The 13781-nt window shown below is 33.0% G+C and overlaps 2 protein-coding genes across 3 annotated transcripts; both read left to right on the top strand.

The window, feature by feature from the left end:
* Positions 1-283: 283 nt before the first annotated feature.
* On the top strand, positions 284-3502 carry LOC108691506 (BTB/POZ domain-containing protein 1-like). Of its 2 annotated transcripts, XM_018199276.1 has the most exons (7): positions 284-862; positions 1376-2062; positions 2135-2294; positions 2401-2558; positions 2649-2883; positions 2971-3100; positions 3471-3502. In XM_018199276.1, the coding sequence occupies exons 1-7, from the start codon at positions 564-566 to the stop codon at positions 3491-3493; spliced, it is 1692 nt and encodes a 563-aa protein (XP_018054765.1). In that variant the 5' UTR covers positions 284-563; the 3' UTR covers positions 3494-3502. The 2 variants fall into 2 exon arrangements, with proteins under 2 accessions (XP_018054765.1, XP_018054764.1); XM_018199275.1 differs by lacking the exon at positions 3471-3502 and having other exon boundaries at positions 2971-3271.
* Positions 3503-5930: 2428 nt separating this feature from the next.
* Positions 5931-13668, top strand: LOC108691481 (formin-like protein 20). The gene is made up of 16 exons (XM_018199240.1): positions 5931-6094; positions 6161-6266; positions 6341-6473; positions 6636-6749; positions 6822-6943; positions 7022-7218; positions 7308-7456; positions 7544-7609; positions 7715-7872; positions 7946-8884; positions 8958-9188; positions 9303-9367; positions 10727-10830; positions 12448-12492; positions 12618-12830; positions 13165-13668. Exons 2-16 carry the CDS (start codon positions 6225-6227, stop codon positions 13434-13436), a joined length of 2850 nt encoding a protein of 949 aa, XP_018054729.1. The 5' UTR covers positions 5931-6094; positions 6161-6224; the 3' UTR covers positions 13437-13668.
* Positions 13669-13781: the final 113 nt, after the last annotated feature.

Raw genomic sequence — 13781 nt, 5'->3', positions numbered from 1 at the left:
TACAATAGTGTTGCAAGTCATATGTCGTAAGAAATTGACCAATCACAGTTGAATATGACAAAAATGATCGCCTATGATTGGTTAATTTCTTACGACTTATGGCAACTCTGTTGTAGAGATGCAGTCCATTTGATGCTACAAATGCTTCGAAACTTTTGATTAACCAATTAGAAAAAAGAATTTTATTAACTGACCAATCAAAAAATGCTTCGAAGCATTCAGAGCATCAAGTGAATAGCCTAGAAACTCAAGGAGTGCGGCTGTGCAGCAGAATGTTGCTAGTGATTGTAGCTTGTTGACACCGCTGTTGCGTTGTGCGCATATAATATATGTTCTGTGTGATTCTGTGCTGTTGAGTGTTGTGTATACGTTCTTCGGCATCTTTACGTATCCTTGGCATTCAGACTGCTTAAAGAGGATCACGATCGCGGTTTGAGGAATAAGGAAGAATAAAGTGAAACCGCGCCTGTCGAAGCGCTCGTCGCCGCTCGCGTTGGCGCGAGGCGTCGCGATTAAATGAGACGGGGCAGTACTTGGACAAGTATTACGTCTGGTGCGCGAACATGTCTACGGAGACCGCCCTGAACGACGTGTCGAACGTCACGTCAAGGCTGCAGAGCCTGCGAGTGGCACACGCTGAGGACGATCCGTCCGAGAATGCGACGGCTGGCTGTTCAACGCTCGGTGGTTCGACGGCATCCAACGGCAGTGCGGCCGACGGCAGCGGACCGTCGTCATTGCGGGAGCCGTTACGGAACATCACCCTCTCTCGGGCACGGCGTGCTCTTAATTTCGTCGGCGACGACGATCAGCCGCTGAGCTCGTCCATCGTACGAAGCGAGGCTTCGTTCTCGAGCGATAAGTAAGTAGAATAGAATTTATTACACTTCAGCATATTTTACAGCTAAGAAGAGGACTTGGTTTACATAAATTCTTAACCCATTCATACATTCATATCTCATCCGCAAGCTATTGCACATATATTATTATAAAAATTTTGCTTATCCCTTTACTTTCCTACTTTTCTGATTAAACCTTCTGACTTCGCTTCTTTACCTATTTTATTTCATTTTATTTCTTTTCGCTTTATCTAGCGATAATTTTCTACATCAACTATCAAATGTTTGTCTTTGTTATTCATTAAACATCAATAAAGATAGAAAAATGTTTATATTTATGTCACTGAATGAAAAGCACCAGTTCTATCTTTCTTAGCATTCCAATGTAGTAATAACAATAGAATACTTGTGTTTTCACCAAATGAAAAGGATCCATTATTTATCTAAATTTCTGGATTTCTATTAACTCGTAGTATTTATTGCAATAGGATTGTTAATATTTGTTAGTCGATATAGTCATACTTTGGTATTTTTAGTCGTCCACCTACTAATGCGGCCAATATATCGTATTTGGATGGACGAACGCAGAATAATGCTACTTTGGAAAATTCTGCTACACAGAATCAACCTGTAGTTATGTACAACTGGCAAGGTACAAAGGCAACAATGCGCGAAAGAATTGTATTCCTCTTTAATAATGAAATATTGTCAGATGTGACTTTTCTGGTTGGAAGAGGAGCGCAGCAACAACGCATACCAGCTCATAAACTAGTCCTCTCCTGTGGAAGTGCTGTATTTGATGCAATGTTTAATGGAACGCTTGCAACAGCTTCTTCGGAAATAGAAGTACCTGATGTAGAGCCTGCTGCATTTTTGGCAGTGCTCCTTTTTCTATACACTGATGAAATACAGATAGATCCTGAAACTGTGATGACGACGCTATATACTGCTAAGAAATATGCAGTGGCTGCTTTAGAAAAGCATTGCGTTGATTTTTTAAAAAATAACCTGACGAGTGATAATGCTTTCTTGCTGCTGACGCAAGCCCGTCTGTTTGATGAACCACAATTAGCCTCGGTATGTTTGGACACCATAGACAGATTCACAACTGATGCCTTTACTGCAGATGGTTTCACAGATATTGATATTGATACATTGATGATAGTCTTAGAAAGAGATACTCTTCGTGTCAGGGAATCTAAATTGTTTCAAGCTGTTCTAAGGTATGTTGTAACGTTGTAGAATGTGTTGTTTATTCTGTAATATTATATATTTGATATATGTTCGAATTATAGATGGTCAGAAGCTGAATGTGTACGGCAGCAATTACCAGTCACTCCAGAAAATCAACGTCTGGTTTTAGGTGATGCTTTGTCTTTGGTTCGTTTTCCCCTTATGTCGAAAGAGGAATTTACTGCAGGTCCAGCGCAATCTGGATTATTAAATTATTCAGAGGCTAGTATTACAATATTCTTTCAATACATATCTCATGTTATGCTAATTATTATTATATTCAAGCTAAATAGTTTACACTCTGAAACTTTATGATTAAATTTTATAGGTCTTATCTTTATTCTCATATTTCATACTGAATCCTAAACCTTCGGTGGGGTTTCAAACGATGCCGCGGTGTTGTATGACAGGCAAGGAACAAACCGTATGCAGATTTCAACATACAAAGAGTAGATGGGGATATTTTGGGACTAGTGATCGTATTCGGTAAAAAATTATAATCTATATTTTATGCATATAATTAACGATAGAAATTTCAAATATTCAATATTATAAAATATTTTAATTTTTACACAGATTTAGTGTAGATAGACGTATCTTTCTGATTGGATATGGAGTTTATGGCAGCACGCAAGAACCAGCGATATATGAAGTGACAGTCGAATTAATTCACACTGCGTCAGGAAAAGTGATAGCTACAAATGCAACAAGTTTCAGCTGTGATGGATCAAAGTACACATACCGTCTAATGTTTAAAGAATTAGCGGAAATCTTACCAAATACAATTTATACGGCATCAGCAACTTTCAAGGTTGTTGTACTCTATTAATTTATTATTTAATTAATTATTTTTACATATGATGTGGGATTGTAAAAAATATTAGTTTTTGTTTTTCAGGGGCCATATTCTTATTACGGCACAAAAGGAATGAAAACAGTGATGGTGGATTGTGATTCAGGAAGTGGAAAAGTGAAATTCAAATTTAGCAGTGAGTTGGGAGATAATAATGGCACATCTACTGATGAAGGTCAAATACCCGAGCTTATTTTTTACACGTAATATATTTGCGACATTCCTGATACTTTCTTAACTGAATATCAGATAAATTATATAAATTATGTAAAAAGTATGCCGGATTTTGTCAATTATATATCTTGTGATTTAAGCAGTGATTTGATTTAAGTGATCTATGGGCATACCAAAGGAGTTAATTCAAGATTTTTTAATAATTTTACAGATAATGCTTTTTGATTTCATTGAATAATGAAATTTTGATAAAAATTTAATACTTACAGAACTAATGCAACTTTTATAATAATATTTGCAATACATCAACAGTGCTATTGTATACATTTTGATTTTTCAGCAAATTATGGAGTATATTATTTGTCTTTCAGATTTAAATATTAAGATTGTTTGAATATATCACACACATCTGTAGTTAATATATTAATTATATTAATTATACAAGTAAGATTGATATTTAAAATTGGAGATCTATTTTTCTATTGTTTTAATTGAGATCCGTGTAAACCAAAAATATAGTTGTGTATAACAATGTTTAAAAAAAAGAACACAAAAATACGAGAGAGAAAGAGAGAGAGAGATTGATCAAATGCACATTCTTAATTTCGCCTAAACGTTTCTTCTTCGGAATTATGTTAATATAATTTGAAATTGTGAGTAATATATAACAACACTTCAATGCAAAAGTAATTAATGCAATAAAATGCCTATAAAGCATGCATAGAATATTTTTTAGTAAAAATTAGTATTTTGGTAGTCACAGTGCACAAAGCAATGTAAAACTTGATAGAATCTTATTATTATACCTAAGTATGAAAAATAGTCAAACGAAAGTAATATAAAACACCATTTTTTGATGTTCTTTAACTTTCTGAGGATCGGCATGTTTTTGATCGATTTTTTTATTTTAAGGACTAGAACTTTTTTGTCAATGTCATGGGATTGAGTAAAAAAGATGGTGCCACTATCGAGTCCCTAAAGGGGCCTCTAATCTTCTACAGGTTAATAAAATTTTTTTTTTTTAATTATTCAACGATTTATTTAAGTATTAATAAAATTTAATGTATTTTCTTAACGATTCAAGAAAACACATTTGAAATGGGACTTCTATTAATAGATAATGAATGGTGCTAGCTAATGAGATAACATTGTTATCCTTAGCATTTTTAGAAATAAGCATACTTTGTAGACATAAGTCCAATATTGTTTTTTTCTTCGTAGTAGTGCATATATATACAATTTATTTGTGATTATATTTCATTATATAAAAATAGAGATGTACATGTAATGTTAAACAATTAAATAGATTTATTCCGCAAAGTATTTTTTTGAACATTAATATTATCACCCAAGTCTTGTTTTTTTTTTTTAAATTAAAATATAGCGTTTATTAAAAAACAATGTTTAATACTTTCCAATAAAATTATCTTCTATTATCGATAAGATAATATCAAAAACATGATTTTAATTTACATTATTAAGTCAAATTGATATGTTACAAATAAAAAGATTAAAATTAAGTTATTAGATTGTTTTTATTGTTGCACTTTGTACACGGAATCAGAAGACGGAACGGATTTCTTACTAGAAATGAGTTCATTAGCATTCCGTTCCGTAAGAAGTTTATTGTATCGGAACCACCGGAATCATGACTGGAATAGAAACGATAGAATCAACGGAATGTCATGTCGGTTGTAGGCTATGTCGATCTTGTTATTGTTGATGGTTGAAAATTTGACAACTTGGAAGAAGAAAATTATTAATAATTCTTAATACGACATATTCTTGTTTTATATATACATAATCCAACTATAATGCCAGTAATTCTTTAAATAATTCCGATGTCATTCTGAAGTAATTGAAGAACTTTTCACGATCGGTCGTTTGCATTTCAAGGACTAAATTATCATTTGCGCCGGAGACGCCTTATTCTTTGTGTAAACATTGATTGTGTCCAGAATTTTCGTTTTCTTTTATATTTCTGTTGTTACAATAAAACATTATAAGCGAAATAAAATTTTCGCACACTCTTAAATATTGGAATAGCACGCCAACTTGGCACATTTCTTGTCTTTCGCAATAATTTTAACATTAGTAATAACACTACTTCTTCATCCATCATTGTAGATTTACAAAAGTTTTTGAATATTCGTTTCAATTTTTAGATTCCACCAACTCAACTGAATATGCCGTTCCGTTCGAGAAATAAAAATTTTCTCTACCCATTCCATATAGCTGGAATGCAATGGAATTTTGGTAATAAAATGTCTTTTATAATTCAGTATTTAAAATAATGTTATAGATAAGATAATTGTACAAATTATGCATACTACTGTTTTAGTTGCATTAAAATAACGAAATATCGATTAAACAAATTAGCTTGCGATTGCGACATTCCGTCTGTTTCTATTCCGTTCTGATTAGGATGGATAGAGAAATTTCTTATGAAACGGAATTGTAGTGACTCAATTTTTTAGTAAGAAATCGTCCCGTCGTTCCGATTCCATATACATATTATATATGGGGCGGCACCCTGATTTTTCTCTGACGAAAATCAAAAGATCGTGAATATACGTGTTACCCATCAGAAAAATTCGTGGATATGCTACGTAGTTCATGTTTTGTGCACATAAAGGCGCTGACAAGGATTATCTAAAACGTAGACATATCCACAGTATTCCATAGTCCGCAACTCGGTGTGGGACTTTCTATTGCTTTCTCTATCTCTGTTTCTATCCTATTCACACAAGAAGAGCATTAAGTTATGGTTGAGTGAATTTTTATTTCGCAAGCGACATTTGACTACTGGTACGTAAGAAATACGTGATCGATATAACACTTAAATGCTTAAATGCACCTGAAGCATTTAAGATAACTGTACAAAGTGTGAGTTTGTGATGTGAGATTGTCAATCTCCTTTACACTGAAGCTTAACCTATTGTTCCAATGATTTATGAACTTCGATGCTTGGCAGAACTTTATAGCGCGTGCTGAGGTAAATTGTTGCATTCTTTCCTTCTGGATTCATTAGCTTGGCTTATTTTTTAATTTAAATTCACAGCCCACGAAAATGTTGGGATCATGAGAATTACCACATTGTTTCCAGTAGTGTACATTTTATCTCTATGGCTAAGGGAAAAATAAGAGGTTCTGACTCCAACAATAAGGTATGTAATTTACATAAGTGAGTTACTTTATATTTTTTTTAAATTAATATTTTCCGTATATTTTTTATAATTAGTTAACAGCATCAAATGCAGCATTTAAAAATGGAGAAACTTATACATCAGAATTTGAGATTAATGAGACACCACCTAGTGCTAGGACCTTACTTACTAAAGGTTACACGCAAGATGAAATTAATTCATATTCAGGTAAAATTTCTTTTTAGCTTGTGTTTTATATTATGTATTTTTTATATGAATGTACTAATATATATATATATGTGTGTGTGTGTGTGTATGTGTGTGTGTGTGTGTGTGTGTGTGTGTGTGTATGTGTGTGTATGTGTGTGTATATAATGCATTAACTTATAGGAGCAACTGTATCAACACGTGGACGTTTTATGACGGAACAAGAAAAGCTACGTTGCCCAAATGAGAGGCCATTATATCTTTATATACAAGGACACACAAAACATAATGTTGATTGTATGTATTCTATTATTTTTTAATACTTTAATATTACTAATTCACATACTTAATAGATATTTTATTTAATAGTGGCGATACAAAAAATCAATGAAATTATTAAAACGGAACATCAGAGTTCGCTAAATAGACCAAGCAGGTTTACAAATGCTCCTCCTCCTCTTATGAGCTTACATTCTGGAGTTACTAGTGTAGTAAATATCTTTTATTCATATCTCATTTATAATTACAAGTTTCTTATATATTATTGTTTGATATGTGTAATTTATTAGGAAAAGATTTGCGTTAGTATCGAGAATGCACCACAAGGTTTTGATTCACGTGGACGAATACTAGGAGTAGGCGATGCAAATTTAATTTATATTAGAGGCGAAACTGGCGCAAATGTAACCTTAAGAGGAAGAGGATCTCAGTTTATTGATCCACTTTTGGGAGCAGAATCTCCAGAACCACTTCATTTATACATAGAGTAAGAACGCCTGAGATTTTTGTCACATATAATAATTATAGTCAGATAAAATTAATAAATATTTGTTAAATTAATAAAATATTGTTTAGGCATCCAAAACCAGAACCATTGCAAAATGCAAAACAATTGGCTATTAATTTAATTCAAACGATACAATCTGAATTACAAACCTACATTCAACAACAGCCACCACCAGTACAACCTCAGCAAGTTATAGAACAATCACAGATACCACAAAGTATGTATTTATTATGCTTAATTTACAGGATTAAGATAATTACTAGCCACATATATCTAAATTGGAAATAATTTTTTCAATTTTCAGCTCAATTCCAAACTATGAATATTGGTAGCTTAGGCCAGCCAAATGTAGTTGCAATACAGCATCAAGGTAAATTGTACAAATTATGTCTTATTAATGATTGTTGTAAAAATATAAAATTTTTCTTCGAGTTGATATACATTTTTCAATACATATTCACATTTTATATAATAGATATTATACAACATCCACAAAGTAATGTTGTAACATTGCCTGCAACAATTCTTACGGCTACTGTAGCTGGTACTCCAGGACCTGGTGTATCAGTTCCTCCTCCAGGAGTACATATACCTCCTCACACTGGACCATTAGTTCCACCTCCACAAGCTCAAGTATGTTATCAAACTGAAATTAAGTATTACTAAAACTTCTTGAAAAAAAAAGTTTTGTAAACATTTTTTGCAGGAAATACAAACTTTTATGCCACCACCATCTGTTGGACAAGTACAATTAATCGGTCCTCCGTCAACAGTAAGTCAAGTTCAGTATCAAATACATCCCGGTCAGCCATTACAAATCCAAGGAATTCAAGGATCGCAATCCTCGCCACAACCTGTGGCGCAAATGTATGTCATGAGTCAACCGCCGCCGCAAAGTCCCGCGCAGCAGAGTTTTATAACGAGCAACAGCGCACCAGTAAATGGGGCAGTGTCATATGTATATACGCAACCAAACGTACAAAGGCCCGCTACGCCGTCCCAAGGAATTATCGAAACTGTTAACGTCAATTTACAACAACCTCCTCCGGCAGCGCCTCTCAATATAACGCAACAACCACCACCGCCGTTGTTGCATCTTCATTTTCCGCCGCCAAACTTTCCACCAAATCAACCACCTCCTCCTGTCCCCCAAACCTATCAGATACAATATCAACAGGTACAAGCACCTGCATCGCAGTCGCAAACGCAGTTTGTCTTACAACCTGGCGAGCACATTGTTCCACCTCAGTTGCAACAGAATCATGAGCAATCTCAAGCTGTCGCTCAACATATAATACCTCCACAATTCGAAGGTCACGCACCGCCGTTCCATTTACAAGTACCTCCACCACCGTCTGCGCAAACTTTCTTAGTACCTAACGCTCAGTCTCCCCAACACCATCCACAACCACCGCTTCCTCCCGGCAGCGAAATTCAGCATCAGGAGGGTCCAGTAGAACAGGGACCGTTGCCGCAGCCGGTACCTCCTCCGCAAATAGTACCGCCGCCGTCAATCAGCCAAATGCCGAATTCTATGAATATTCTTACCAGCGTACCGCCACCAACGCAGCCACCTCCACCGCAGAACGCTCCGTGGTTATACCAAGCTCAGCAACAGATATCACAATCACAAGGACAATTGCAGGTAATGATGCGTAATATTCTGTCTTTGTTTTCCGTTGCATGAAAAATATGTAATACCTTTCGTAATTTTATAGATGCAAATGCCACCGCAGAATATACCTCTTCATAACGTACCTCCACCGCAAGTTCAAACTCAAATACAATATCATTCTCAACATATACAATATCAAAACGGTCATATACCAACGCAAGTACATTATACAATGCAACCGCCGCATCAGCAATTTGAGCAAAAGCCCGATTCGCCAGAACAACAAAAATCACATGGAGTTAAAAGAAGGTTTTCAGACGTTGAAGGAGGTCAGGTAAAGTGTCGTCTGCAAATATATACATATTAGATTGAAATACATATTAGAAATATGTTAAAATGAAATCATATAACATTCTCTTGCTAATCTCTTTTAAAATGTATGTCACAGGAACCACCACCACCACCACCATCGTATCAATGTGCTCCATTACCTGCGCAACGGCACGGCACAGGGTAAGTCAAAGAAAGAGAGAATATAACTATTTTTTTTTTATAGAGTTGTCATAATGTATAAATTAATGTAATTTTGATAAAGTTACATTATATACTCCTTGTATAAAATGTAAACAGTTGCATGTACCTATGTATTCATGTACATATTACTTATGTACAGAGGAGTATATAAATTAATGTAACTTTACTTGATATATTATATAATTTTATATCTAGTTATACCTTGGTAGACTATGGATGGAAAAAACTTGTCCGCTTGAATAAAATTAATCTACCAAGTGTGTAAAATTTCAAATAAACGTTACTAAAAAAAAGCTGATAATTTTCAGAATCATAGGATATTATAGCGTAAACGTGCAATGAATTTAATCGAAGATTAGAAAGAAGTTTATCAATATGAAGAAAGAAATTGATAAAGAAACAACTGCTTCAGATCGCTTATGCTTCACTTGTAGCAAGTGCAAATTTGTAAATTGTTGTAGAATTACATGAAGAAAATGTAAGTCATTATTGTCATTTTTTTTACAGAAACCTGCTTTTGCATTATAAGGTGTTGCACGATAATGTTAAAAGTGCAGAAAATGAAAATTTTAAATATTTTATGAAATTTTTGTAATAGATATTTTTTTATTCACAGATATATTTCTTGCTATACTCCAAAATCTAATAACTACATGAACAATAATTATTTGCTGTAAGATCCAGATATATCCATGTTAAGATATAAATTATTTTCAAGCTTATCAACTTTTGAAAATAATTTAATTTGATGAAAAATGTTAATTTTGCATATTTATAATTGCATAAATAATTAATAATTTTGTAATTATGGATATATCTTGCTCTTCCACACACAAAATATTATTCCTTCCTTTGAATTTTGCATGATTGTATAGATCTTGAAAAATATGAAGTAATTTTATTATCTTTGCAATATATAATGCAAAGATAATAATATACTTGCATTTTCCTCATGTTACACACATAATTCTATATTAAAATCACTAAATAAAAGCTTTTGCCAGAATCACCAAGACATGTTCTTTTAGTATAAGTAATGAGCCAAAAGAGATGGAATGTGCGACGATAGTTACTACTTTGCAGAATAGAAATTAAAATAATAATACATAGATTATCTGAACGTATATTATAATGTCCTACGACATTACAATTACGTTCTTTGGAATATTCTAAATGTAAGTTTCACATAATTAACTGTGATCTGGTAAAACCAGATATTTTCCACATTTCAGAAGTATCCGAGGGTGTGCATCAGGTGATTTTTGTCTTAATGCTTGAAACGTTTTTGTAAAATTATTATTTTGGAATTAATAATTCGCACCTGCATTGTTTAAGCAGAGAAGGTGATCGACAACAGCAAGTCTTACATGGTCCATCACCCACATCTGCGGGTCTACCACATGGAGATCGAAACAAGATGCTAATGCCACCTCCACATCCAGGTCTGTAACTAAGAGTATTTAGTTTGAAAAATTGCTGGATATCTTTTGGAAATTGGAAATGTCATATTGAATGTTATAAAAAGATATGCCAGTAGAAAGATTGTATTTTTGAAGGAAGCATTTATCTTTAATTATTTTTTTAAGACTTTGGACTTCTTCTTTAATACAATTTTGTTATTGGCAATTATATTTTTTTATTTTTTTAAATTTAATATACAATTATGTGGATGTATAATTTAAGTAATTTAAGTAATTAAATCATAAGTAATTAAATTTGGAAAAATAAAATATGTTTCAGATAGATATCTAGCACTATTTTCTTAATACTCTTAGACCGTAGTATATTATTAATGTAAATATTTTGTGATAAGCATATTATAAAAATTTTCCTTGATCTTTTAATTTATGTCTTAGCAAATTGCTTTTTTATGCATTTGTTGAGGATACCTGCAGAGACGAACGTCCGGAAATAACATGGATTATTGCAATCTCATAGTGTGCATAGAATGCTTATATAGTTATCTTTAAATTTATTTATTATTATTATTTTAGATTAGACAAAAAAGCATTGCACGTGTTATATAGTTGCGACGATGTCTCAAGTATATTAATTTCAACGCTTTTTTTTAGTGTCCTTTTTATTAAATAAATCTGCATTTTCAGATGCAAGTGTAACCTGTGATTTTCTACTTCAATGTTTGTTTATCCATTATTAACTATATCTAATATTAATAGGATTATATTAAGACATATTATACATATATATTTTTGATATTACTATTTTAAGTTCAATGCCTTGGACTTTTATATTCCTTAGGTTAAACGTGCGTCTTCACCAAAGAAAGACTAAGGAGGGAATATATGACTATTACATTTAATTAGATGTATATATTTAATGTTATTATTATATAACATTAATACGAAATAACACATAACTTGTGGATATTATATCGTCTCTATTGTGTTGCAGTATTCTGAGCAGTTATCTGTAATGGAAAAAGTGGAAGAAATTTGAAGAATATATAGTTCTAATAATTAAATTTACTTTATATCCAGATAGCAAATAACTGTATGGCTTTAAATTTTTAGTATAATTGATAAGCGGTAACCATCTAATAACACATAAGAATGTAAAAATTGCATTGCTTGCTTTCAGACTCAGATAGCAATTGCCAAATCGTTCTGCAGATTTGGCAATGGTTAATGGCGTGAAATATTGTCCTAATATTTAATTTAGTCTTGTAAGATTAAATTCAAATTTAGAAAACTAAATTTCTGTTTATTGCCACAGTGACACGTCTCAAGCGGAAGATGAAAACCGGCAGCAGTCTTATAATACAGATATAGTCTTAGCAATTTTCTTACAATTAGATTTACATCCAAATTTAGAAAAAAAATTAAGTTTACATTTTTTGTTTGTGAACATATAATTCAATAGATATTGAAACTGTCAAGATTAATTGTGCCTGTTTTGTTGAATACAGTGAGAATTTTTTAAGTTTATTACAATATTTCATCGCATAATTTGCCATATTTATAAATACAATATTATGTTATGTTAGTTATTTAAGAATGTTTTGTATCTTTCTTTTCATATCTTATGTCTTAATCGTTTAGGTGAGAAACGAAATCTGGACCAAAAGCCTGCAGGATTATCTTCAGGTACGTTCAATGTATAATATGTTCAATGTATAATATGAGAGATATAAAAGAAAAGAAATATATCTATCCATAGAAAATTTTATTTTCTATGGATGTTTAAATTATTTGATATATTTTGTAAATAGGAAATGATCAAAATGTAATGGCGGAATCTGGAAATATTCATGTTGGCAACGGTCCACCTCTACCTCCATCTTCGCCGCAGGCGCCGTGGCAAAATCATCACATGAGGATTCCTTGGGGTAGACCACCGCCTATTCCAAGAGAAGGGGAACCTCCTACAGTTTGTCCTGGATTACCTCCTATTAACATGCCTCCACCTCAGATCAGGTCACGAGGTAGGCATTTGATTTATTTGTCACATCAAACTATTTTTATCTTAAAATCTTGAATTTTAAGTTAAGTTTTTTTTGTTGTAAATTATTAATTTATGAGTATATCAGCCTTTTCTCGATATGTTGAGTTGTCTGGAAAATTCGTGCCGATGTTGAAGGAAAATTGAAACGCAGAAAATTTAAATTTAATAAATGTATAAAATTTAAATTTTAGTCGGCACGAACTTTCCGGACAACCCAATAAAAGACAAAGAAATATAATAAATTTGCACATTATTATAATTCTTATATGCACAATGTGACAATAATCTTTAAGGATGTATGATACTGTTCTCAGGTCCCACTGATGGTAATCGCTCTCCCACTCAAACAGCCGTGTTAGAGCAGCAGTTAAACGTCGAATACAATCAAATATCGCCCTATACGACGAAACCGCCGCCTTACAACGCGCATCCATTGATGCAATCGATCTGCAATCCGCCACCGCCACCGCCGCCGCATCATCAACAACCGCGACCACAGCATCCTGCACAAACGGTGCAGCATTATCAGGTGCCAATCTCTCAGACATATCAACCGCCGACGTCCTGCCCACCATGGATGAATTAAAAATCATAAAACAGTAGACAGTTCTTGTTATGTCGCTTCTTCTTGGATGATGATTGATATGATTTTGATGAAAGTGATGTTGTTTTGACAAGAGACATAATAATGAAGTGCTGAGACTCAAGCTGCAAAGATCTGATAAATGTGAATAGTTAGAACTGCATCGTGTTACGTACACTCAATTGTATGTTCCTTATGGCAATTCTTATAATTTAATAATCTATTTTAAGAAAGGGGAATACTGAACTGTATGTAAAAATTTGTAAAAATGTTAAAGATTATTTATACAGTATAATTTAAATTGTACGCTAAAAAAAGAGAAAGGAAGAGAAAATGAATGAATGAAAA

Source organism: Atta colombica, unplaced genomic scaffold, assembly GCF_001594045.1.
Source record: "Atta colombica isolate Treedump-2 unplaced genomic scaffold, Acol1.0 scaffold47, whole genome shotgun sequence".
Classification (NCBI taxonomy): domain Eukaryota; kingdom Metazoa; phylum Arthropoda; class Insecta; order Hymenoptera; family Formicidae; genus Atta; species Atta colombica.
Note: the sequence above shows the minus strand (reverse complement) of the source record. Positions and strands in the feature narration are given on the sequence as shown.